At 42.8% G+C, this 27779-nt stretch overlaps 1 protein-coding gene across 2 annotated transcripts in view; it reads left to right on the top strand.

Annotated features, from left to right (window-relative positions):
• The window catches only part of ITPR2 (inositol 1,4,5-trisphosphate receptor type 2), a 319703-nt gene that overhangs the window by 137128 nt on the left and 154796 nt on the right, over window positions 1-27779 (top strand). For both annotated transcript variants that reach the window (XM_075898795.1, XM_075898803.1), the window contains exons 25-34: window positions 1294-1459; window positions 3274-3447; window positions 7746-7835; window positions 7958-8083; window positions 9340-9462; window positions 10814-11014; window positions 13885-14136; window positions 18978-19103; window positions 26843-26971; window positions 27563-27683. In XM_075898795.1, the coding sequence (XP_075754910.1) occupies window positions 1294-1459; window positions 3274-3447; window positions 7746-7835; window positions 7958-8083; window positions 9340-9462; window positions 10814-11014; window positions 13885-14136; window positions 18978-19103; window positions 26843-26971; window positions 27563-27683 (1508 nt within the window). The remainder of the gene's footprint in view (window positions 1-1293; window positions 1460-3273; window positions 3448-7745; window positions 7836-7957; window positions 8084-9339; window positions 9463-10813; window positions 11015-13884; window positions 14137-18977; window positions 19104-26842; window positions 26972-27562; window positions 27684-27779) is intronic.

Below are 27779 nucleotides of genomic sequence, written 5' to 3'. Positions count from 1 at the left end.
TCTTTGGTGCAACTCTGTTGACTTGAGTGGGCTTGTACCAGGGTTGAATTGGTCACCAAGATATGAGTGTATTGCAAAACAGTGTTTAATCACAGCATTTGATGCATTTCGTATGTACAGGCAGTCCCCGGGTTACGTACAAGATAGGGACTGTAGGTTTGTTCTTAAGTTGAATCTGTAAGTAAGTTGGAACTGGCGTCAGCCGCTGCTGAAACTGATCAGTTTCAACAGCGGCTGAATCTGGACACCAGTTCTGACTTACATACGGATTCAACTTAAGAAACCCAGGCGTCCTCAAGTCAGCTGCTGCTTAAACTGATCAGCGGCTGATTCCAGGAAGCCTGGGGCAGAGCAACTCTGCCTCGGGCTTCCTGTAGTCAGCCCCTGGTCAGTTTCAGCAGCGGCTGACTTGGGGACGCATGGGGCAGAGCAGCTGGAGTGCTGCTGGGTTGCTCCAGTAGCGCCGCTCCTCGGTGCTACTGGAGCAACCCAGCAGCACCCCAGCTGCTCTGCCCCAGGCGTCCTGATTCAGCCACTGCTGAAACTGAGCAGCAGCGGCTGAATCAGGACGCCTGGGGCAGAGCAGCTGGGGTGCTGCCGGGTTGGTACAGTAGCACCGAGGAGCGGTGCTGCGGGACCAACCCGGCAGCGCCCCAGCTGCTCTACCCCAGGCGTAGGCAAGAAAAGCCTGGTCTGCTGGGGGCGGGAGGGGGGGCACTAGCTGCACCACCCCTCCCAGCAGACCAGGGAGACGCGGGTGGCGGGACCGCCTGCGTCCTCCACGGCTTTGCTCCGTCTCCCTGGTCTGCTGATCAGAGAGACGGGGAGCAAAGCCGCGGAGCACGCCCGCAGCGGGACAGCCCAGGCTCCCCCCCAGCAGACCAGGGAGACGTGGAGCAGCTTTTCTCACCCCAGAGGACGGGGGCGGTGGGACTGCAGCACATCTGGGCGTCCCGCCGCTCCAGTCCTCCGGGGCGAGAAAAGCCCTGTTCGTAACTGCGGATCCGACTTAAGTCGGATCCGCGTAACTCGGGGACTGCCTGTATTTACTTTTCAGTCAGTATGGCCATTCAGTTATAAACATCAGATTTCCACAAAGAAAATAACCCAGACATTGAAGTTTCTATAAAATAAACTAAAATGGGGAGTGTTTTTTAATTTACACCTCACATTTTGTCCTGTTTGTTTGTCTCTCTTTTTTTTTTTTTTTTTTTTAAAGAACGCCATCAAAGATGTGTGAGATTTATTTATTTATTCACGCCACAGGTTTTTAACTGACTTGGGTTTTTGCAGAAAAGAGAAAAATCCAGTTCAGCTTGATGACGAGGGGGGCAGAACATTTCTACGAGTCCTCATTCACCTGATCATGCATGACTACCCTCCTTTGCTGTCAGGAGCCCTCCAGCTGCTATTTAAGCACTTCAGCCAAAGAGCAGAAGTTTTGCAAGCATTTAAACAGGTACGGGTACCAGGGGTGTTTCATGAAATCTACTAAAAAAAAGAGTCTTTCCAAAGCCTACCAATCTCACTTAAATTGCTTGTCACGGTATTAGAATGTCCCTTCCTTATAAATTGAAGGGGTAAATTCAGCCCCCTTGCTTCATGCCAAGCTCAAGCTGTCTCAAACTGGACACCCCAAAACTGAGAAACCTGGAATGGGAGCTGCTGTTGAACATTTAGGCTCGAGTGACTTGCCCAAGGACACAAATAACAGAAAGTGAATAATAGAGCTAGCCAGCTGCTGTTCTGCCTACTAGATAATAACCCCATTGCTGAATAAATATTTTACATGCTAATAGATTAGGCTTAAGAAACCTGATATAATGGGGTTAGATAATAGAGGACTCTTGGTTATGGTGACATATAAATTACTTTTTGAGATCATTGGATGCTTATTTCAGGAGTTTGCCATCGTGTCATGGCTTCGTTATGTAAAAGGTGGAGGTTTTTCTTGTCTTAAAACCAGACAAATGACAAGTAGCTGGCAAGCCTTTGTTGTAATACTTCTGCAGAGTTGCATAATGGCCTCCCACCAGGATATTAAAGTGGGACCATGCTGATTAGATGCATAAATAGCTGCTATTCCCAGTTAAATGAGAGTTGCGTACCTAATATGTTTTTTGTAAAGAAAGGAAAAGACTAATTGGCAAATAAACAAAGGCTGTAGAGAAAATGGAATATGAATGTGGGGATGAGTAGCACACATCAATTCAGTAGGCAACAAGGCTGTATGCTGTTAAGCAAGCAGCATAGAAGAATTTCAGAGTTTTATATCATAAAATATTGGATATTTGCAAACAGCTGAAACATTGATAATATAGTTTAAAGCGCAAAAAAAATTATATTATCAGTGTTCTTATCTGCCATGTGATAATGTTAACTTGATGTGGCATTTGATTTCTTAATAGTGGTTACTGGATTATACAGGGATCATTGTTAGGTCAAATTTTGTTTAATCTCTTCATTAATAGTGTAGGAGAAGGCACAAACAGCATGATAAGGAACTTTAAAGATCATACTAAATTTGGAGGCATTATGAGGAGAAAGAAAGATTAGATATATGGACAGGAAATGAAAAAACAGATTCATCTTGGAAAAATGCAAGCTATCATAACTGGGGATAAATGATATGAGACTTGTCAGGCATCAGTGCTGAAAGAGAGACTTAGGTGTGTTTTTCTATCACTGATAATGAAAATTAGGTCACATATATTTTTTTTCCTTCATTTTTAGTCAAAATGTTGATGTAAATTATAATTGAAATTTCAGTATTTGGAAAATATTGAAATTATCTCCTCAGTTCATATCTGGATCGCTTGATTTCTTATAATGTCAGCTTTCTTTTCAGGAAGTATTGTTTACATGGAATAAATGACTTTTTGCTATTTTCTTTTAAAAGCAAAAGATCCATCATTCTGATGTCATCATTAGCTCTGCCATAGATTTCAGGGGCTTATAGACAGTTGTTTACATTGCAAACATTTTTGTAGCGTGAAGATAAAGGAGGCAGAATGTTTTAAACATTGTAACCATTTTGCTTTGGGCAAAACAGTCTTTATGGCAATAAGTTCAGTTTGTAATTGAGGGCTTTGCTGAACTGGGCTAAAGAGACAACGGAGGGAAATTTTCAGTTCAAAATATAATTTCATAAGGTCGCAAGGCAGTGAAACCAAGGCATTAAAATGGAAACCAGTATAAGCAAACTTGACTGCAGAGGCTGCAGCTCGCTCTGCTGCTGCACTGTAATATAACTGTGGATTACTGTATTTTCAGGTCCAGTTACTGGTGTCTAATCAGGATGTGGACAACTACAAGCAAATCAAAGCTGATCTTGACCAGCTCCGACTGACTGTAGAAAAATCTGAACTGTGGGTTGAAAAGAGCAACAGCTACGAGAGTGGGGAGCTAGGTGACAGTCAGGCGAAAGGGGGTGAAGAACCAATCGAGGTGTGTCTTTTAAAGTCCTAGGCCACTTGTGTTGTTTCAGTGTTACAATATAGTTTATTAAACAAGTGCCTGGATTCTATATTATTATGAAACTAGAAATTCAAAATGCTGCTGCTAGCAAGGAGGTGACATCCAAAATGCTGGGCAAGCTTTCATATTAAAGAGGGGAAAAAGAGAAAAACCATGGTGCTTGTCTAGGAGTTATCAGTGTTCTTCTCTGCTAAGTTTAATAGGAGCTAGATTATCTCAGAGAGAGTTTTCTTTGGTTTGGTCCAGCAAGAGGGCCACATATACATGTTTGTGACATCCCTCTGTTATTGCAGTTTTGAATAGGAATGGAAGGGTAGACTTTCCCTGTGCTACTGCAGGCATTGGATCAGTAGCCAACTGCAGACTTTAAAAAAAAAAATTAAACCTCCAAAATGATTTGCTTAATAATCGTGAGGTTGAAAAATAAATACATGAAGGTTTCCTTTTATTTGCCATCTTGTTTCTGAAACTTGAGGGAGCCCCAAGGTCATGTTTTTCAAGCTTTTCTCCATAGAGATCTCAGAGCTAGAAACTTGCTTTCATTTTTTACGTAATCACATGACTTCAGGAGCTGGGGAGTCCAGAAAAATAGCAAATATTGTGAGACTCCTAATAAAATGGTGAGAGTTGGGATAGAGAAGAAAGGAATGTGGCCTCAGTAGCACTGTTACCACCTTGTCCATGGAAGGCCCCCGGTGAGGGTCCTGGTTTGAAACGAGAGAGGGGGCAGGGCTGGAAGTAGAACCATTCTCTGTGATGTGTCTCCCCTTCCACTATAGAGCATTCCTCAGCATGGGGCTAATGGCCACCCACAGCACCTTTGGCAGCAGGGAAGAATTAGGAATCACCTGAGGAAGCATGGAGCTGTTGGTGATCTCAAGGAGAACCTCTTTTCTTTTTTAACTGGGAGGAGTTGAATCCCTTGCCCCATGAATTCAGACTTGTGGAATTCCCTATCCCTTACTTAGAATTAGCCTGTGTAGGGAAGAAAATGGCCTTTTGTATGTTTACTGAGTGGGAAAGTAACAGCGGCAAATGGGGCTGAAAAACCACACCAGAATGTTATGGTTTTTTGGGCCAAGAATGTTAATTTTTTTTCATGAGATCCTTTGGTCTTTCAAATAAGACCGAATAATGGCCTAGTGGCAAAGAATCATTTAGTAAGCTGAGTGCAAGCAAACAGCATGTTTTTTAATATGGCCAAATGTAAAGGTGTACATTTAGGGACAAAGAATGAAGGCTGTACAATCAGATGAACTTGAGCTCCTACTGTGACGCTGTCGCCAAAAGGGCTAATGTGATCCTCAAATGTATAATGAGGGAAATCTTGAGCAGGAAATTCATATTACCTCAGTTTGGCATTAGTGTGACCACAAATGGAACATTCTGGTGTGCATAATTCAAGAAAGATATTGATAAATTCAGAGAAGAGCCATGGGAATGATTAGGAATCTGTCATATAGTGAAAGACTCAAAGAACTTAAATTAACTTTCACTTTGTTAAGTTAAGAAGTGACTTTGATTAGTCTTGAAGTATATTTAATAATGGGCTTTTCAGTGTAGCAGAGAAAGGTATTACACCATCCAGTTGGTGGAAGTTGAAGCTTGGCCATTTCAGACTGGAAATAAGAAGTAAATTTTTAACAGTAAGAGTAATTAATGATTGAAACAATTGACCAAAGATTGTGGTTGATTCACCATCACTGACAAATTAAAAATCAAGATCTGCTCTAGAAATTATTTTTGGGAAATTCTATGGCCCGTGTTAGAGGTCAGACTAGTTGATGATCCCAATGGCCCCTTCTGATGTTGGACTCTTACGAATCTGTGGCACCACAGGGAGATTCTATCCAAGGCATAATGAGGCAAGATATGCAACCAAATGCTTCTAATGCCCCCGTGATGTGATTATCTCTTGATAATTGAATCCCTGGAATACTCTTACAGCTTCAATAAACAGTTTTTTATTTTAAGAGAAAGGATGGATTTAATTTAATGCTGATTGGCACTTCCAGATAAGAGGTGCAGTTCTCATGAATTATAAAACTACTTTGACTGAAGAAGAATGCTGATAAATGCAACAGGAAAATTAATCTTGATTAACCAACAAGTTCCTGGGCAAAGGAGAGTGGTTGAATTATAGAAAGGAACCTGAAATATCTTCCACAACATTAGTCCAAATAGTCAGCAAGAAGCAACGTGCATGCTAACAGGCTCAAAACAAGTAGTAAACTTCTATTGCAGCGATCAACACAAACATGCCAAATAACAGTGCCAACTTTGTGATAAAATGTCACTTGCAACAGCTTCCTGCCCCTCTGTAAAGTAAGACCAGATTGAATTTATTGAACTCCCTATTGTAGAATCCAGGTAAAGAGAATTTATTAAGAGATTTAAAATTTAAATGTGTTTGTGTATGGTGGGGCTTAAATATAACTCCTTCATTAAATCATTAGAGAGTTTGAGGACAAAGGGAAACTTAGAATCCCATCTACAGGCAGTCCCCGGGTTACATGGATCCGACTTACATCGGATCCCTACTTACAAACGGGGTGAGGCAACCCCACACTAGCTGCTTCCCCCCAGCAGACCAGGGAGACGTGAAGCTAGCGCCCCCCCAACACACCAGGGAGACGCGGAGCGGCTTTTCTCAGCAGACACCTCAGCTTGAGAATAAAGGACTGAGGGAAGAGAGGTGTGGGAGAATAAAACTGAGCTCTGGAGAAATGTTTGGCTAGAGTTTCCCCTACAATATGTACCAGTTCCGACTTACATACAAATTCAACTTAAGAAGAAACCTACAGTCCCTATCTTGTACGTAACCCGGGGACTGCCTGTATTTCATTCTCTTCAATATGATTACAGTAGTTTCTGTCTTAATAGTGATCCTGAGGAGGAGTTACGATACCTCCACAACCTGTTTCTTCCATATTCAGTGCCCTCAACATCATGGCCCAATCGTTCAAAACCCCTATGCTGTGAGAGTAGAAAGACTGAACAGGACAGGTTGGGCAGAGCATCACTGCCAGTTCACCCAGCAGGAATATTTACTTCAGGGACCTCTCGCTTTATAGGAATGTGGGTGGAGAGAGCCTCTGGTGGCTAATGTCAACTGCTTCATGAATATAAAGTAGGGATGTAAGCAACTAGTCAAGTCATTACTCGACTACTCGCTCCCCTCCTCCCCCGCTGCTTCTGTATCACAGGCAGAAAGGGCAGGGGAGCAGGAGCTGGTGTGGGGGGGAGGTGGCTTAAAAGCCACTCCCCCTCAACGCCATCTCCACATTTGGGCGGGTGAGGTGGCATAGATGCAGGCAGCTCTTAACTATATTTAAAAGGCAGGTGCAGAGGTCTGGGACTCGGTACAAACCAGGACCTACCCCTTCTGCGGCTTTCAGCGTAAATGTAGTAGGAGCCAGGCTGCCTGCTTGCCCAGCTTCTATTACATTTAAACTGCAGAGTGCAGCGGGAGTAGCTCCTGGACTCCACCTCTCATTATCGATTAATTGTGTAGTCGATACAAATTGTATCAACTATGTGATCAGTCAGTTACCTGCTTCTTAGCATCCTTAATATAAACCATAAATGTTGGCTTCCCCTTCTAATCACACACAGCTGGGGCTTTCAAGGAGACAGTGTTCCAAATTTAGGCTTATTAGGCATATTATCCCACGTAAACCTTGGTGCTCAACAGGAGGTCCACATTTTGTGGTTTTAAGTGTCGAAGGGTTACCTCTGATGGGGGAACATTCTGAGGCCTCCTGGTGGCAGACCAGTGCCAGATTATCAACCTCCGTGCACTTTGTTCTTCATGCTTTTGAAAGAAAAAAATTATTTATCTTAATTATGAAGGTTGTTTTCATCTTATTCTCCAGATCTGCTGTGTTACATTTACTTAACTTCATTGTGTAATCTTTCCAGCTGTATTTGGAGACAGTATTTTGTCCAAGTCGGTCTGTCTAAGGTATTCATATGGCCTCCATTACTAGCTCGTTAAAGCAACTTAGAACCTTTTAGCCTCATAACACCCCTATGGGGTATGGAAGTGCTATTATCATGAGGAAATGAGACAAAGTAAATTGTCCAAAGATCACTCAAGAAGTGTATAACAGATGAAGGCATTAAACCTGGCTTGCACCCTACCCTTTGGACCATCATTTCTCCTCTTATCTACTATTGTTGTGCCTCATCTTTATTTGCTATTGTTAAAGATAGTTAGCTGATATTCAGTAGATTCTGCTAAAAATATTTGTGTGTTTAAATTATAGGAACCGAATATTTTAAGCCCAGTACAGGATGGGACCAAAAACCCTCAGATTGACAGCAATAAGAGCAATAATTACAACATTGTTAAGGAGGTTTGTATACCTGTAAATGAGGTAGATTTACAAATTGGTGTTGTGGATTCATATTTGTTGTGATGGCACATGATTTACATTTGAATTTTTTTGGGGGGCATTTGTGCTTTTTTTAAATCCAGATTTTGATCAGACTCAGCAAACTCTGCGTTCAAAATAAAAAATGTCGGAATCAGCAGCAGCGATTGCTGAAAAATATGGGAGCTCACTCAGTGGTACTGGATCTTCTGCAGATACCTTATGAAAAGGTTAGACTCCTAATTACTTATTCTAAAGGACATGAAGTCACTAATTGGACAGTCCTAAAAATACCTGATCCAAAGCCTTTTGAAATCACTGGAGAAAGATTCTCACTGACTTCAGGCTTTGGAGCAGACCCAAATCAGGATATCCTAGTTTTCTACTTTGAGAATAATGAAGCTGAGCTGGATTTTTAAGCATGGGTACTGAAATACTGAGGATACAATTGTGAAAACATGAATATGCATTACTTCAGCTACTCAAAATAAAAGTGTCTTCTCATACTTTCAATACAAGAACCTGTACTACTGCAGTCACTTTGGGACAGTAGAGTCTGGTATTGATAAAATGGAAGCCCACAACAGGATGCCCAGATTTGGATGCTTAGAGTGGCACTGTACATACATAAAATAGGCATTGATGTCTCAGGACCAAACCCTTTAATCCTTATGAAGTCTCTCCTCTTGTGAAACTCCAGAGTTTTGGCTCAGAAAGGAGAATGTGGTTTGGCCCCCATACAGTGATCTAACCACCAACATGAGGAATCTGCATGTTCTTTACAGGAGTCCTTGTTTGAAAATTAGGTGCATCCATCTGAATACACACTAAAAAAAAAATCATGAATCCATTTGTGATGTTCATTTATGTTATCCTGAATATGATGCTCTGCCTGTTCAGACTTAGACACTGGGTTCCGTTCTCTTCGGTAAGATAGTTAGCTGTAACATTTGTTCATATAATGGCTCACCACATGCTTGTTAATCAGTTATTCTAAGAATTCAAAAAATAGGTGCCTAAAGCTAGTCATCTAAATTGACATTTAAACACCTAATTGGTCTGATTTTCAAAAGTCAGTGGGAGCTGCGGGATGCACGTCACTTTTGAAAGCCAGGCCACTTCAGAGGAGCCTAAGTATGGAATTAGGACTCTAAATTTAGGCCCTCCTATCAGAAAATCTTGTCCATAGCTTTATTACCTTTGATGTACACTATTACGTTATTTAGTGGTAGAGCCAAAATAAAACCACGTCACAAACAGCTTTGGCAAAACAGTAATGCAGCCCTTCAGGCCACACACTAGTGATTCACTGAAGAAGGAGTCATTGATGAGCTCTGGGAAAAAGTGGTTCCAAGTTTTCTTGCTAGGGGGAGAGTGGCCTTCTATTGGAGGAGAATTGGTACATGACTGTGTAACTAATCAGATTATGCAGTGGAGATTTAGCAAATATGTTTTATTTTTCCTTTTTTGGTGCTTTCATCTGTAGACCGACGAAAAGATGAATGAAGTTATGAATCTAGCCCACACTTTCCTTCAGAATTTCTGTCGAGGAAATCCTCAGAATCAAGTTCTCCTCCACAAAAACCTCAATTTGTTTTTAACTCCTGGTGTAAGTGTTTTACTCCTATACATTCAGAACGCTGCCACCAAGATCACTTTGACCATGTCACCCCTGTTTTTACATCTCTCCATTTTCTCTCCCTTCTCTGTTGCATCATACATAAGCTATTGGTCTTCATTTGCAAGTCTCTTTATAATCAATCCCCACCCAATCTATTGTCTCTTGTTCAATATCATGCTGTCGATGTTCACTTCTTATCAGTATATAGTGTCACCCTCCACTGCCCAACTTGTTAAATTTTCAAACAAGCACCTTTGTACTTGCCGTAAACATCCACCTCATTCTCCACCTTCCAAACACACTCCTCCCCCATCTCAAAACAATCCTTTGCTAAGTTGCCTACAAAAGACTTGACAGGGTTATACTGCGAGTGTGCACAAGCTACAGCCTGTCATTGTGACCAGTATGGCCTCATTGTTTTCTTATGCTCCCCTGTGTGTATCAATCTTGTGTTTTATACTCACTTGGGGCAGGGACTGTCTTTTTAAAATTTTGTTTGTAAAGTGCCAGGAATAATAGCATCATGGTCCATAACTGGTGCCCCTGAGTGTTATGATAATTCAAACTTTTATATTTATTTATTTACCTGGTGAATACTATTGGTGTGTCCTCTTTCTTCAGCCAACCTGAAACTTGATCATTTGGTTGTGCTGCGATGTGGAAACTCTAGTATTAATTAACCTTCTGCCTGTTTTAGTCTCCTCTTTCTATCTATCCCCCAAATTTTGGAATTGCTTTTTTGTTATTAGTGAGCCCTGCATTGTCCAGCAGAGCTGGAATCTTTTCAATTTGCTGATTGCGAAACCTGATGAACAAAACCCACTTTTGTTAGAAATACTAGTAACCATATTAGAGGCACAGAATCTTCACAGACCATAATGATGTCAGCGCATCCCTCTAGAATTAATAATAATAATAATAATAATAATAATGGGCAATGTTATTATTTTTAAATGTTTTGTATGGATTTCATGCTGGTGAAAGGTGCTGGCTTGAGAGTTCTGGAGACAAAGACCTTGATTCTCAGTTATGCTAAAGTCCCTTTATAGTGCTTTTGCAGAGTATATGTCCTTAAAGTGGGCATGAGTTAGTTTGTGACAACTTTAGGCCTTTTCACATTTTGGAAAAGGAACATCCGTGTACATGCAAAGTGGCCCCTAAAGTTTCTATTTACCCATTGAACTGGCATGTATTGGGGATTCTGCCATGATGCCTTTTGAGTCTGCCTGTACCCTGACTTGGAGACTTCCAATCCCCTCTTCTAGGATCCATTCTCTGGACATCATATAAATTAGCTCTGCCATTCTTATGGGGTTGTTTCTGATTCAAATCTGTTTAGCTGCTTGAAGCTGAAACCATGCGGCACATCTTTATGAACAATTACCATCTGTGCAATGAAATCAGCGAGAGAGCAGTGCAGCACTTCGTACACTGTATAGAGACACATGGCCGACACGTGGAGTACCTGCGTTTTCTGCAGACAATTGTAAAAGCAGATGGCAAATATGTGAAGAAATGCCAGGATATGGTAATGACAGAGGTGCGTTAACTATTCGTATTATATCTGCTTAACACACACACTAATATTCTGAGGTGCCTTTACTCTGCTGATAATGCCAATGAAACATGCTGGCATTATAGTTTTAAAATTGTAAATGTTGCTACGAATAATGAATATTTTAGCATACATATTTTTGAGTTAAAACTAATTTAGGAAGGCCATCTGTATAAGTACTAGCAGTAAAATGAAAAAACTGTGTTGATGGTATGCAGAATTCTAATTCTGGGACTTGCAACAGAGAAATGGTTGAATTCCATACTCGGACTTTTGTTCTCCTGTGCTGTATCCCCTCCATCCATCCAAATGTACCATTTTGTGACACTGTATTATAACAAAATATGTTTCTGCTTACAAAGATCCACAAAACAACGGTATCACAGTTTGGATTAAACTGCATTATAGTCCGAAAGGCCAGCTTCTGATCTCAATTCCATTGGTGTAATTCTGGAGCCGCTCTGCTGAAGTCAGTGGAGTTACTGTGGAGTTATCCAGAGTAATAGAGTTCAGAATTTAGCCTGGTAAATTTCACTGCATAGACTAGCTCTCTTGGGGCCAAAATCCTTATACCATTGAAGTTAGTGGCAAAACAACAATTTGGCTTCTCTAAAAAGTACAATTTGGTGCACACAGGGACTTGTCCCTGTATGTCTGCCCAGTGCTGCACACACTTATTCATGCATGTAAATGTAATTATGTGAATGGTCCTATTAATTTGAATGTGTCTATGCATGTGAGTAAAATGAAATCTGATCTTATGTGTTGGTAAGATCAGGGCCCAAGGATTATTTTCATTCCTTTGCCATTTTTTTTTCTTTTTGCGAAAAGAATCTTGAGGGAGAAAACACAGATGAGCAATAGTCATGATTTAAGCACAGTTGAGATGTGCAGAAAATTCTCTTTACAGAAATAAGAAAACCTTCTAATTAAGAAGGTTCCCGGCCCTGTTGCCTGACTAGAGTGCTGGACAGAGAGTGCAGGAAGAAGAGTAGGGAGGGGGCCCCTGCTTGCTTTGGCCCAGGGCCTTAAAAAAACCTATTCCAGGTGCACCAAATTGTGCTTTCCAGAGAAGCAAAATTGTTTCCCACTAATTTCAATGGCATAAGGATTTGGCCCAAAGATAAATAGTCTACGCAGTGAAATTTACCAGGCCAAATTCTGCCATGGATAACCTTTAATGAATTCCTTTTCAGCTTTTTCAATTTGACTGAAGAATTTTAGCATGTAAAAATCAATTGGAAGCCTTAGATTTATGTAATTGAAACAATTCTTATGCATTAGTGCTTTTAGGTTCCCTTCCTTCCTGCACTCAATAGAATGTAGATTTTGAGGTTCTTATCATACAAGGGGGTTCTTTCTTTTTTTTTTTTTTCAATTGAAATGCATTTTGTTAGTGAAGAGATAAATTGTCGTACAGTATGTTCAGACTGATTGCATGGTGAAAAGCACTTAGGTGTGACATTTGGATCTTAAGTCCTTCAGGAATTAGTAAGAAAGAAACTATTTGGAGAGGGGTAGAAAGATAGCCATTGTGATTTGAGGCAAATGACTTAGCTTCCTATGCTTTAGTTGCCCCTCTGTAAAATGTATGTAATGACATTTATCCAGCTCAAAGACTCCTGAGAGATTACTGTTAGGGAAGCACTTGAATGTTCTTGCATGAAAGAATGCCATGTCAGCGCAAACATTATTACAAAAGAAAATAGGACTTACTTGGAGCCCTTTGACCCAATCAGAGGAACAACAGAGCTTTCAGGTGTGCCTTGTGTTCCAGAATGGTGTGCCTTACAGATTGTCAACAGCTAATCCAAAACTGATCATCTTTGATCATATTTACTTAGTTTTCTTAACTGCTTAGTAGTGACTTATATTGGACAAAATGCTGCAGTCCTTTCTCCATCAAAACTATCAGTGGGAATTTTTTGTGCTCTTATGCTGGAGGCTTCTTGGAGTTGCTTTAGCAAAGACATTCAAATATATAATTTTATGCTTGGATCAATGTTTGTTTCTCCTTGCAGGTCACCTTTAAAGTGGAGGGGAAATAGGAGGGGGTAACTTGGAAAAGAAGATACTTTCTGCTTCCATTACCTTTATGATGTTCATTTTGTTCCACTTGTATTACAGTTGCTGATGCAGCACCCTTTCTTTTGTGTGTGGTGTTCTTTTCTTCACATTAAAAGTTCCCTCAAGGTCACTACACAAATAGCTGTGTATTCCATTGCCTTATCCAACATCTTGTTTCATGCGTGCAATAAATTGCTCTCATTCTTCAGCAACTGATCATTCCGTATACAGTATAGGGGAGATGCTGCATTTAAGGCACATTTTAGCAAGTGACTCTGAGCCAGGTTGTGGCTGGCTATTAAATGGGGCAGCACATAAAACATCTGTGAATGACTTGTATTAGAGGCCAGATACTAGACTTGGTTGAAATATGGAAAAACATTCTCATGAAGAATTTCAAAGTTGTTTACCTCTTGTGGGATTTGATATGGATCAATTTCTAACCACACATCTGTGTAGAAATGAAATTAATTAATGTTTAAGTGATGCTTAGGAACTCTGTGCCAGAAGTGGTATACACACATAGATAAATACAGGCATAGACTGAAATCTGGAGTAACTCTGTTGAATTTCACTTTTCATCAAGTGACTTCAATAGATTTATTCCAGATTTGCATGTGTGTAACTCACATAATGTACGCTCCATTAGCTGGTTTCTATTTTTCCTAGTGTTGTGTATATAGTCAGAGAGCAATTTTGCACATTGCAAGACAGAGTGAAATCGTTAGAAAGTGAATGCAATGTGGGCTACTTGAACAGTTGGGCAGATTTTCATACTCTCATTGCAGCTGGTAAATGGAGGTGAAGATGTGTTGATATTTTACAATGATAGAGCATCATTTCCAGTTCTCCTGCAAATGATGTGCTCTGAGCGAGACCGAGCAGATGAGAGTGGACCCTTAGCCTACCACGTCACGCTTGTGGAACTGCTAGCAGCATGCACGGAAGGGAAGAACGTATACACGGAGATCAAGTGCAATTCACTCCTGCCACTGGATGACATTGTGAGAGTGGTAACCCATGATGACTGCATACCAGAGGTAAGCCAGTGCGGCAGCTGAAGCATTATTATAATTAGAAAAACAGTTGCAAAGCTTCTAAAAGACCCATAGGTTGAATGCTGGTCAAGAAAGCAGTCTCACCACTCCACTTGGGCTGTTTATTAAGCTGCGCAAATGAGGGTATAAACCAGAACACTTTCCAGAAGTAAACTGTTACATGAAACAATCCGATGACGATGGCGTTCGCCATGCTAAAATATCACCACTGCATGAGTTGGTTGGGAGATATGAGGTGAAATCCTGTCCTTGTTGAAGTCAGTGGGAGTTTTTTGCTTCAGCAGGCCCAGGGTCTCACACATGGTGTTAGGGGCTTTTATTCACAGCAAATACAGGCTCAGTCCTGCAAACGCTGCCAACCCTAGTTCAGCGCCACTGGGAAGTATGCCCACTGACCAGAATGTGAATGCTTCTGATAGTAAGAACTCATGGTCTAATTCAGCTCTCAAGTTCAAAAGGAGCAGGCGCACTGGAACAATTTGTATAGTGAGGGTGCTGAGAACTATTGAACCAAACCGCAAACCCCATATTTCATGGAAATCACTTCAACCCGGGGTGTGGCAGTACCTCTAGTTCCAGCACTTCTGTTTATTAGACTTCTGCAGGAGCTGGCTCAGGCTCCACACTTCAGTCAATGAAGTCAGCAAGACTTGGCACAAAAGTTGGGCCATGAGTTATCAGTTACAGGACTGGGGATCTCTGCTCTTTTGACAGGACTAGGTAATTTGACAATAAAAAAGCACATTGTGCTTGGTGATCATCCTTATCACAATAACATTTTCTTGGTTGAAAATATGTACATTTATTTAAATTACTGCCATTAATTTAGAGCAGGGGTGGGAAAAGGTGTGGGGGGGGGTTGTTTGTTTGTTTTTTGTTCAGGGGCTGCTGCCCTATAGAAAAATCAGTTGGGAGACACACACAAGGCCCCAAACTCCCTCATTGATGTAGCCACCCTCACTCCCCACATTCCCCTCATGCCCCAGAGCCTAACAGGGCCTGGGCTAGTACATTTTGTGCAGCCCCCAGGCTCTAGGATAGGGCCAAAATCAGGGATTCAGTGTGTGGGAGGGGCTGTCGGGAGGCAGGCTTGGGGTGTATGGTCTGGGCAGGAGGGAGGGTGCAGGAGGGCTGGACGGGAGGTAGGGTGTAGGAGTAGGGTGAGGGTTTGGGCAGCAGGGGTGGTTGCAGGAGTGTGGTAGAGGTATGGGTTCTGGGCAATGACGGGGTACTTACCTCTGCAGCTCCCTGGGGACACACTTGGCTCTGTGCTGCCTGCCATTCCCACAGACCATCTCCCACTATTCCTGTTGGCCATGATTATGGCCCATTGAAGCAGCAGGGAAAAGCCTCCAGGCAAGCACTCTCCTTCGCTGCTGTTTTCTCCAGCTGGGGAGAGGAGGAGTGGCAGCACCCAGATCCACTCCTTCTTCCCTCCCGCCGCCAGGCAGAGCCCATGGGCAGAATTTGGCCCTGGCTTGCCTGACTCTGGCCCGTGAAGCTTGGTGCTCTCCCCCATCCCCTAGTGGGGAGCCAGCACAGGTGCTCCAGCAGTAATACAGGGGGCACCGTGGTACTGGAGCACCAGCGTGGACTCCCTGATGCTGGGGGAGGGGGAGCTCTGAGCCTAGCAGGCCAGATCTAGGCAAACCGCAGGCCTACCCAGCCCGAGGGCCATAGGTTTCTCCTGGTTTAGGGAAAAACAGCTTTTCTCTGTACTATGTTAAATATATTGTCTGTTATCCCTACTTTGGACTGTCGAAAATAAGTCAAAAAATATATGTGTATTACATCCAAAGTATGTTAAAGGAACATTAAGATTGCAAAGTCAAGCATTCAAAAGTTAGAAAATGCCAGAATTTAGGTTGCCTGTTCAGTTTAATTTGGACCTCTTATGTGTTATTAATATAGTTTTCACATGATCACATACTATTTTTTCCCACAGGACGCTCTTTCAGGGAACAGGATGGACAGTGCTCATTTAACGAGCAGATCTTCCATACTTTGTTTTTCCTCATTGTTTAACGTGTAGTCCTTGGCCTTATTTTACTGCATTAACATTCTTTTAATCAAGGTTTTTAGTACATCATCTGTCTGTCTATCTATATATTCACTCCCTGAATATATGAAAGAACCATTTATCTGTCCTTATTCTTTTTAGTCTGGCTATTATCCTATTATCTTCAGTGTAGCTGGTCACCCTTTTTTTGGTTTTTTTTGGTCTGGTTCCCATGCCTCTGCTTCTCCTGCTTCTCACTTTGCTGATGTGTTCTTCATTGTTTCCTTTAATGACTCCTCGCCCTTCCCTCCTCTTCTCCTGATGGTTCCTTATGGTTCTTTATTCCACCCATTTTGGTAACCCTGATGATGTACCCCTGACTTAGCCCTTTCTATGCATTCTTACATCTTGAGTAGCCTTTCGGTCTTTCGCTGGGTCTAGAGGCCCTCCAGTCCCTCATGTGCCTGCAAATAACTCTCACATTTGCTGGATGTCCAGCTGCCATTTCAAATTCCTTCCGTTTGTTCCTAACATGTTTCTTCTCCTCCTCTTCTCAATTCTACTATCATTTTGTGTCTTGGGCCTGCAGCTTTTGTCTAATCTTTACTCTTCTCTGAATCCTCCCACTCCTGCTCCCAATTCAGTGTCTTTTGAGATTGTGTCATTTTTTCCCTTTTAACATCACTCAGATCTACCCTTTTACTCCTTGTTCCACCATTAGTCACTTTTCTTTATCACTGCAGTCTCCTGTTTGTGTATTCTGCACATCAACTGCCACGTTTTAGTCTGTCCAAAATGCTATTTTAGACATTATTTGCCCTTTATTCTTCTTCAGATCCTGCATTGGCTTCCTGTCTCTCTGCATCTCATTTATTTATCTGTTCCTCACCTGAAAGGCAGTATGTAATTTTGCCTCCACAGGTATTTCTGCTGTCCTTTCCACCTTCTTCCTTTTTTGCTTTCACTACTCTTCCAGTCTTCTCACCTTACTGCTCTTCATCTCTTCCTCTGCCAATCACTCTTTTTTCTTCAGCTTTCTCCCATGGGATATATGCAGTCCTTCCTGTCATCTCTTCATTAATAATCACCACATCCTACCTTATCTAAACTGTTGTCTGCTACCTTGGCCCATTTGCCCTGACCTAGTTACATGCTTTGTAAATAAATGGCAGTATATAAATACTTCATATATTTAGTTGAGTTGAAAGAAGAGCATATATCATGTATTGTTGTGAGCAAAGAATCCCTAAGCTGAATTTCAAACAGTTACCATGTTGCATGTGGATTGTGAGCCTTAGCGGAGAATACAGAATCAGAAAGAGTTGAGAAGAGAAAGCGGAGAAGGGGGCATGGCTGTAGGCAAATAGCAGATTGAACTTTCTGTGTGAATGGTGTTCCAGTGTCTCTTCTGTATGTTCAAAAAGAGTCTACGGCTCTAGAGTCTTTTGAATTTAATCTGCCTAAATTTTGAATCCTTATGTGGTGTTTACAAGATGAGCTTGTAGAGACACTTATTATTAAGGCTGCCCAATGCTTTTTCCATAAGAATCAAAATTTTCCATCTTTGCCCTTTAATTCAGGCTGCACCTATTTAGGTGAAGTTTCAGCAAAAGTAGTTCAAATGCCTAAGATAAGCTGGGTTGTTTTGCCTGTTTTTTGAAGTGATTTGGTGCCTGTGGGGTTTGAAGCAGGAGCTTGAATTTAACAAGCAATCATCCTGTGGTCAGAAATGTGCCTTTTGCTGTTGCCATGAGAATACACCCAGATCTGGCAGCCAGAAACCTGTGAAAAATCACCATTTGCTAAAGTTCAGTAGAGATTTTAGTGGTAAATCTAATTTTCTGTCAGCACTGAGAATGCTCCATCTCTACAAATCTCCCTAACATATCAGGTGCCTGAGCATGTTCCAGTTGGCAGGATTATGCAGCAAGAGCAGCTGCAGCTGCCACCCTCTCTTTTGGCTTAGGTGGGTTGCGCTATGGACCAGGAGAAGATCGAGAGTTCTGGTCTTCTCTCCTCTCCTGACTGGTATAAATAATGATTATGTATTTTACAACTCCTTATGAGTCATGCTTCATAAGGCTTTGCGTGCAGGCATGCATCGTATGAGCTAACTGTGATATTGTACAAGGACACTTCTAGCAGAACTGGTTGTAGAACCAGGGGCTGTATTCTGTACTAGGGATGTATTAGTATAGTTGATTAACCGATAAGCAAGAGTTTATAGGTTAATACTACACACATTTCCCAACTCTCCCCACACCTTCACCCTTGGCCAATACATTTTTTAGCAGGCTGGCTCAGTCCTTGCTTGTGCTAGGTCCAGGATCTACTCCTGCTGCGGCTCTATGCATTTAAAGTATATTGGGAGCCAGGCGGGCAGGCAGCTCGGCTCAGTTCTAGCTTGCCCTGGGTCTGGGAGCTCAGACTCTCACCCTAGACTGGGGCTGCTGCCACCCCACGCTGCTGTCTATGTATCAGAGGCAGTAGCGAGCTGTGACAGGCAGCCAGTCCCGGAGGAGCGCTGGTTTTTAAACTGGCTTCCCTCTTGAACCAGCTCCTGCCTGGCACCTCATGTTGCCATTCTCTTCTGTCTTGTTGGTGGACTCTTTTAGGGAACAACTCTGCCCTGTGTTTTAAGGCACTAATTAGGACGCAGGAAATTCCTAGCCCTGCGGAAGACTTCATGTGTGACATTAGGCAAATGTCATAATTCATGTGCACAAGGAAATCAAATTATAGTTATGCATTAAAACATTTAATACGCTGATGGATTTCACTGTCATTTTCACAAGGTTTTTTATGTTTGCTTTTGCTCCTCCAGGTGAAGATTGCATATGTGAACTTTGTTAATCACTGTTATGTGGACACTGAGGTGGAAATGAAGGAAATCTATGCTAGTAACCACATTTGGAAATTATTTGAGAACTTCCTTGTTGATATGGCAAGGGTAAGCTTTATGATGTGCATGCTGTAATATGTAAGGCATTTTAAGGTAGCTGACCAGGCAACAACTTTTCTGCTTGAACCTCATATGTTCTCTTAACAGTATTTTCAATCCTTGAGACTGTGAAATGAATGAAATCTTTTTTTAATGGTGTGTCATTTCAGTTACAATTTTCTTATTATTTAACCTGTTTTATCTCAAGCACTGTCATCCTTAACAAGGCACATCAGAACCGTGGAGATTAGCTTAAAAATAAAAAGAAAGGTATATGGATTTGGGTGAGTTGTGGGTATGAGAAACTCCATGTATTTCAGCAAGTTATGCTTCATAGTTACTGTGAGTCTAGAAGGTAATCTAGATTTAGCCCAGGAAACTCATTTAGGTTCCAAATCTAGAGTTTCTGAGTGCCTGGAGTACTAACTGATAGTGTCACATAGCTAGATCCCATAGACCAGTGTTTTTCAAATTCTTTTTCTCTCGACCCTGTCGAAGAAAAATGTTGATGCCCATGACCCAATGTAATTACAGCTTTTGACTAGAGTGTGGGTTTTGGGGTGGAGCCAGGAATGAGGGGTTTGGGATGTAGGAGGGGGCTCAGGGCTAGGGCAGGGGCAGGAGATTGGGGCGCCAGGTGGAGCACAGGCTTACCCCCAGTGACTTTCAGTTAGCGAAGCAGCGGGGATTCTAAGGCTGGGACCTGGTACTCCAGTGCCCCGGAAGCAGCCAGTAGCAGGTCTGAGTCCTAGGCAGCTCTCACATGCGGGCACCATCCTCCCCAGCTCTCTTTATCCAGGAACCGGCCAATGGGAATGTAGAGCTGGTGCTCTGGGGGAGGCAGTATGTGGAGTTCTGTCCCCTCCTCCCCCTGCTGCCTGGGAGCTGAACCTGCTGCTGGCGACTTCTGGGGTGCAGTGGCAGGACAGGCAGGAAGCCTGCCTTAGCAGCTCCCACTAGTCACCTGGTCACCCTACAGCAAAGCGACTCAGTGTCTGGCATTTTACAACCCGGTACTGGGTGGTGACCTGTAGCTTGAAAACCGCTGCCATAGACTCTTTTCTGCAGTAATAGCTAGCACTATATAAATGCCTCTGTATAAATCCCTGATTTGCCCACATCTTGAATACTGCATACAGATGTGGTTGTTTCATCTAAAAAAAGAGAGATTTCATTGACAAAGGTTCAGAAAAGGGCAAGAAAAATGATGAGGGGTTTGGAACGGGTCCCATATGAAGAGAGATTAAAAAAATGGGTACTTCTCAGCTTAGAAAAGAGGAGACTAACGGGGACTATGATAGAGGATTATAAAATCATGACAAGTATGGAGAAAGTAAATAAGGAAATGCTATTTACTTCTTGCCATAATATAAGATCTAGGGGTCACCAACTGAAATTAATAGGCAACAGGTTTAAAACAAAAGGAAGTGTCTCTTCATGCAGCACAGTCAACCTGTGGAACTCCTTGCCAGAAGATGTTGTGAAGACCACAACTTTAACAGGACTCAAAAAAGAACTAGATAAGTTCATGGAGGATAGGTCCATCAATGGCTATTATCAAGGAAGGATAGGAATAGTGTCCCTAGCCTCTGTTTCTCAGAGGCTGGAAAAGGATGACAGAAGAAGGGATGATTACCTGTTATGTTCACTCCTTCTGGGGCATCTGGCATTGGCCACTGTTAGAAGACAGGATACTGGGCTAGATGGACCTTTGGTCTGACCCAGTATGGTCGTTCTTATGTATGGTGGTGCCATTTTAAGCTCTCCTGTGTAGCGGCTCTGTTCCAGTGGAGAGAGCTCTCCTGTTGGCATAGTTAAACTACCCCCAGAGAAAGATGATCTCTATGTACCACTGGCATAATGCTGTTTGCATTGGATCACTTAGGGGGTGGTTTTTTCACACCCCTGTCTGACAGACATCTTACTAACAAAAGTGCTAGTGTGCGTAGCCATGGTGTCACTGTAGCTGATGTTTAAGTACATTAAAAACTGTCATAACTGATGGTTGCTGCTCACAAGAGGCCTAGGAGGTAGAGTAATGGGTGTTAATGCAAGTTTTGGAAGATTAAGATGCATTAGTAGAGACATGGAGAAGCTTGTGGATCCCAGTGGTTCAGTGTAGGGATGTGAAGGACTAGTTGATTCTCTGATAAGCAAATGCTTATCTGATAGTTGACAGGATAGTCGACTAGTCGCTTCCCCCTCCCCTTGCTGCATTGCTGCCTTTGCCTCACCCTCCCCCCTTGCTGCCGCCATGGCGTTTCAAAGCAGCAGCGCTGCACGGAGCCTGGCGTCAGGTGCGGGGGCCTCTTCACCTCTCTGTGAAGCAGAAAATGAGACTTTATTTATTTATTTGTTCATTTTATTTATTTATTTTATTTTTAGCCAAGTGTTTCAGAGACTAGGATAAGCAACAGTGCCTGTAAACTTGTGTCTCTTGGAGAAGGCCATCAGTAATGAGACCTCTGCAAGCCCTGCACGGCTGCCGGCTGCCTTGTTTCTGTAGCTGTTCTTATAGGGAGTCAGCTTCTGGGCAACCTGGGCTCAGCTGAGAGTGAAGCTCAGAAGGGATTGTAGGCTTCAACCTCTCTTACTTAGTCAGCAGCATTTTCTTTTCATTCCCTCTCCAAGGAAAGGTTGCTCTTACCTGCCGTGGCACAGTTCTCACCCTTCAGCAGCAGCATCTACAAACCGTTCTTTGCTTTAGCTCTGTAATAGGACCCTTCCTATAGAGGCAGACTTATATAGGGAGGCCCTTACCCCATGCAGCTCTGCTACTCCAATCCAGAGACTTCCGTTTCCAAGACCACCAATCGCATTACAGTATGCCAAATGATGTAGAGATATCTACATCAGATAGGGGTGTGATGGACCACCACACCCATTTGCACTTTGCTCTCGAAGAGCAATTAAACTCCCAAGATTTCAGAAAGGAGTAGCAAGTGAGGCTGGCTTACCAGTAATTCCTAAATTCTTTCTCTGTATGTGCATGTGCACGTCCTCTTTTTTTTTTTCCTGAAAAAGAAGAGCAAAAGTGCACTTTTGTGTTGATGTCTTGCAAAGCCCTCTGGGTAGCTGTCTAATTATTTCCTTTCGTGTCCTGGTTAGTAGCTCTTTTTCTTTCCCCCCTCAGCTAAAAGAGCATGTGAAAAATTCTCTCTCCTGTTCCATGCTTCAGCCAGGCCCTCTGGGTAATCTGTTAGATTGTTGAGTGTATTTGCTCAGGACTGCTTTCTGGGGCTGAGGCAATGTTCACATGTTGCAAATACATCAGTTTTACGTAGCCATCAGGACTGTTAGAAGGCCCTTAGCATCCTGAAGGGATATTATGGAGTGCTCAAAATATTTAGAAAGAAGAATCCTTTGATCCTCTATGTTTTGGTGAGCTAAAAGACTTGCTATTGAGGGGCAGGGAAGGAATGCTTTTCTTTTAGCCACTACAACTACCTGTCAGTGGTGAGTCTGGGAACTTTAAGTCTGTGTTATTGCAGAGTGCTATGGGGGAGAATGGCTATCCTCATGATGGATGTCTTACTTTTTCCACTGGAGATGTTGAGCATTTTTGTTACTAGAGTCAAGATCCAAGAAAGAGTGGAAGAGAATAAGTAGTGGGGGAGAATCATTGGGCTGCCATTCTGTTATGGGATCTGTGTTGAAAGCCACTGAAAGGGCTTTCCAGCAATGGGTTTTAGACAAATGAGGGTGAAGTCTTAAAAGCATTTTGCAATTTAGTTTGGGCAATTGGTAAATTTGCCAGGCCAGCACCAGGCAGATCCCAGCATTCCTGTTGGGAATCTGAACGCTGAGCCTCAGAACTGCTGGTTCCAGCAGAAATTGGTTCCAGCAGAAATTGGCCTTAATTAAAGGCAGGAAAATATCCAGAAGGATTTTAGTTTGTAGTCTTTTTGAGAAATGTTGAACCTTGGTTTACCTCTACTAGAGCTGTGGAAAAAAAATGCCACGGCTCTATTGATATTAGTGAGTTTTATTATCTTAGTCTTATGGAGTAGCTACTGTTGCTTTTCTGTCCTATGTAACCCATCCTATTACTGTGGGGAAAAACACTACATGCAGCCCATGCCTTGCCGATTTTGTTGTACACTAAAGTCCATCAAGCCTACCTTCCTCGCTGAAAAAGCGGCAAGGAGTCCTGTGGCACCTTATAGACTAACTGCAGTGTAGGAGCATAAGCTTTCGTGGGCAAAGACCCACTTCGTCAGATGCATCTGACGAAGTGGGTCTTTGCCCACGAAAGCTTATGCTTCTACACTGCAGTTAGTCTATAAGGTGCCACAGGACTCCTTGCCGCTTTTGCAGATTCAGACTAACACGGCTACCCCTCTGATACTTCCTCTCTGAAGACTCCCCTAATGGCAATAATGTGCCTTGTATTGCCCACTCATATGGCGTATGCATTTACTAATAATCAGTTTCTTTAAATAGTGTGCCTCTGCGTGCTCCAACTGTATGTGTGCATGCCATCCTGTGCTGCCGATCGGAGAACTTTGGGACCCATGTGGCCTGTTCAGCCTGCACATGTATTGTCCTCCTTTTTTATAGTGTTCTTTCCTGACAAGGTTATGCTAAGACCACACCAAAATACATCCAGAGGGTACCTTCAGCCTTTCATGTGAATCAGCTCATTCACCTATTGACCTTTTAACCCAAACTTCAGCAGGATAATAGGGAAGCCGTTCATCACACAACAGATGTAAGGAGATCCCTGGCCTTCTACTTGGACAGGACAAAGACTTTTAGGAAATCTCCTAGACTACTGTTTCTCATATGGGCCCATGGACCCCAGATGGCTGCAAGGGTACTCCAGGGGGTCCACTGGTCCTACTGATCAGCCCCTCTCCCTGTCTTCCTCAATTCCTCCCCCTTCCTCCCAATGCCTCTTGCATGCTGGGGAACAATTGTTCCGTGGCACGCCGAAGGCACTGGAAGGAAGAGGAAGGACTGGAATGGTAAACATTTGGGGGAGAGGTGGGGTGTGACCGTGAGGGTAGGGGGTGCAGTGGAGGGGGCATTTGACTAAGGAGAGGATGTGGAGGTCTATGAAAAATCTTGAATCAAAATGGGGACCATGGGATTGCTGAAGTTTTGAGAACCACTGTCTGAGGCTTTTCCTCTCCATTGCAGTTAGGTCTAAAGGTGCAGTGACATCAGCCCAGAGACACTCTACACGTGTCTCAAGCTGCATCAAGCGCTGTGGTCAGGCTCTCCAATTGGTACCTCCACACACAATTCATTATCCCTACACACTCTGCATGATTGGTTTCCTCTTGGGTTGCAGTCTTCACTGATGTCCCCATCCAGGAACTTTTCAGAGCGGCTACTTGGGCATCTGCAAACACCTTTACAGGAAACTCTGCCATCATGGTGCTGATGCTAGATTTGACGCTGCAGTATTGTCCATACTAGACTCCACACCAAAGCCCCAGTCTCCCATTGGGAATAGAGCTTGGGAGTCAATAGCAGTGGCTCACCCACAGGCTGCTATTTGAAGAAGAATAATAATCAGTGCCTCATCTTGGGCACTAACGATGTTTCTTCAAGATGTGTCCCTCTGTGGGTGTTCCAGGACTCACCCTCCTCCCTTCTACTTCAGGGTTGTTATCGTGGACTCTGCAGTAGAAAAGGAACTGAGGAGTGTTCACCTGCACAGCACTAGCTAGTCTTGTGTGAGAGCCTGTGGAAGGAACAGCGAATGTGCAGGCCAAACAGATGCTGTGACCAAAGGTCTCTGATCAGTAGTGCAGGGATACAAGGACATTACATTAGAGTAAGCATAGGGGGACACATCTTGAAGAACCATTGATATTGCACAAGGTGAGTAGTTCCAATCCCCAGTAATAACTGGTGGTATCTGAAGTCTCTGTAAACTTCTGGCTGTATTGCCAAAGTCTCTGGCTTACAAGGTTCAAGTGTTACTTCAGTACAGTATAATCGGCAGGATAGATGGCCTGACCTGGGACATGGATCTTTATGCTCTTTCTAGCCCTGCTAATGAGGTTTTTCTCTGTGAGCCTTTTACTTACTCTTTCTGTACTTCAGTTCTGTGCTTCAGTTCTTTACCTATCAAGAGTTCTTCCCTCCTACCCACCAAAAAATCCTATTTTTAACATAATAAATGTATGCAGCATGAAATGATGAATGTTATCCTAGAATGTTGTTGTCTTCGAGGATGCTGTTCAGAAGTTGAATAGTTCCACGCTTTCTCACAGCCTAAGAAGTACCTTAGTTCAGCTATAACTCTTTCCCAAAGTCTTCCTCTCCCCTCTTCTTCTTCGTTCCCTTTTGCACATCTCTCATGTCTTGCACTTAACACTGCAACATGATGAATCTACCATGTAACTCACCTGGCAGAACGGGTGGGTCTTTGACTAGCTTTGCACTTTGTTCCTATGGATTCCGCTGGTGGCCTCTGCTGACTGACTGGAAGGGATTTTGCTTTTATTTTGTCTATGCTTGCTTCCCGGTTGTCCTTTTTATTTGCTCAGGCCTGCTGACAGCTGCCCCAGAGCATGGTGATTTGGAAGGGCCTGGGGTTCTCAGCATTGTTGCCAGTGCTGCTGTGGCAGCACCGGAACCCTGGGTTCTTTATGTTGTTGCCAGAGAGCCACATGGCACACTCCAAGCGGTGCTAAGGACAGGGGGCTTGGGGTTGGAGGTGGTGTGCCGTGGCCTGGGTAGCGCTGAGGGCTGGATGCTCCCAGCCATGCCCTTCTACCTAAGACCTTGCCCCGTCTAGGAGTGCAGCGCTGTGCCCTTCTTCCCACCTTGCCCAGAGGGCCAGCATGACTGTCAGCTCCTCTGTGGTTGCTTGTTTGATTTTGTGTGTTGTTTTTAAATCCCTTCTGTTTGAAGGCACTCCATTCTTCCTATCATAACCGAAATTGCTCCAAATTCAGCACCATCTGGGAACATTTTTCATGTTTCTAATAGACTCATAGACTTTAAGGTCAGAAGGGACCATTATGATCATCTAGTCTGACCCCCTGCACAATGCAGGCCACAGAATCTCACCCACCCCTCTTAGAATAATCCTCTCACCTATATCTCAGTTATTGAAGTCCTCAAATGGTTTAAGGACCCTAACATACAGAGAATCCTCCAGCAAGTGATCCATGCCTCATGCTACAGAGGAAGGTGAAAAGCCTTCAGGACCTCTGCCAATCTACCCTGGAGTAAAATTCCTTCCCGACCCCAAATATGGCAATCAGCTGAAGCCTGAGCATATGGGCAAGATCCACCAGCCAGACACCCAGAAAAAAGTTCTCTATAGTAACTCCTATCATCCCACCATTGGCCTATTTACCACTGATAGTGAAATATAGTAGGTTTGTGTTTGCATGTCTCTCTTTAGAGCTTTTTCCAACCTATCTGGAGGGATGATTCTTTTCCTTCCTGAGTCTGTCTAGATGCGTAAAGTAGAACATGATGTGTGGGCCGGAAGGAATGTCCAGAGTTGTCCAACAGACTTGTTCGTTTCATGGTGAGGGAAAGAGTAGCCAACTGAACTAGAGGAACTAATTCTGGAAAGGTAGGGGTCCAGAGGAGCTTGGTGGTGCTCCAAGGAACAAAAATGAACACAGAATACAGCTTGAGCACAAGGTCATTAGCTTGATTTTATATATTTAATACAAAACAACATTTTTCAAAAACTATTAAATATCAATATTCTGTTTAGGTTTCTCTCTCAAAATATCACAAGTAAAGAACGAATATTTTTCTTTCCACTGTAGGTTTGCAACACAACTACAGACCGGAAACATGCAGATATATCTCTGGAGAAGTATGTCACTGAACCAGTAATGAACATTGTGAGTGGCTTCTTCAGTTCTCCATTTTCAGATAACAGCACTAGCCTCCAGGTAAGAATGAGGAAGACTCCAAGAAATCTGTAATTCAGATAATTAAGAAGTCATCTTCCAGTCGCAGGATGGATATGCTTCACCTTTCTTTTCTTCTTTATTTCCTATTCCACCCCTTATGATTCATACTTATATGCCACACTCATATTTGAAAAATCATATTTCTATTGACCCTGATCTAGCAAAGGACTCTTTCTTCACAGATCTTTACATCTGACTTCAGTGGCTAGGGACTTAGCATGAATGATCACTTTGTAAGAGTATTTGTTTGTGTCTAAAAGAGTAAATCTTTTTGTGGCCTAAATTGGAAAGTTTCCTATGTTTGGGGCCCGAGAAATCTCTCAATTTTTTTCTCTGCAATATGCTATGTTGTTTTATATCAGCAGAAATTTTAACTGAGTAAGGACTGCATGATTTGCCTATTTTATGAGAATGCCAAACTTTTTTTTTATGTTTTATTCTGTACTGAAGACTGACAAGAACTTTATGGAGTTCTAGAGTCATGCATGTAATATATGTGGGGGCAAAACCTAGGGTAACTGTAAGGAAATTCTAAAGTATAAAACTAGTTGTTTCCTTTTTGGTTTTCAGACACATCAGCCAGTCTTTATTCAGCTGCTTCAGTCTGCTTTCAGAATTTACAACTGTACCTGGCCAAACCCAACGCAGAAAGCCTCAGTGGAGTCATGTATCAAAACTTTGGCGGAAGTGGGTAGGCGCCAAGTTTTATTTAATTATTCTTTTCTGTGTTTTAAATAAACCTGGGTTGGGATTAGATTGGGATTTTTTGGGTTCTAGCATCTGGAAA

Source organism: Pelodiscus sinensis, chromosome 1 (assembly GCF_049634645.1).
Source record: "Pelodiscus sinensis isolate JC-2024 chromosome 1, ASM4963464v1, whole genome shotgun sequence".
Classification (NCBI taxonomy): domain Eukaryota; kingdom Metazoa; phylum Chordata; order Testudines; family Trionychidae; genus Pelodiscus; species Pelodiscus sinensis.
Note: the sequence above shows the minus strand (reverse complement) of the source record. Positions and strands in the feature narration are given on the sequence as shown.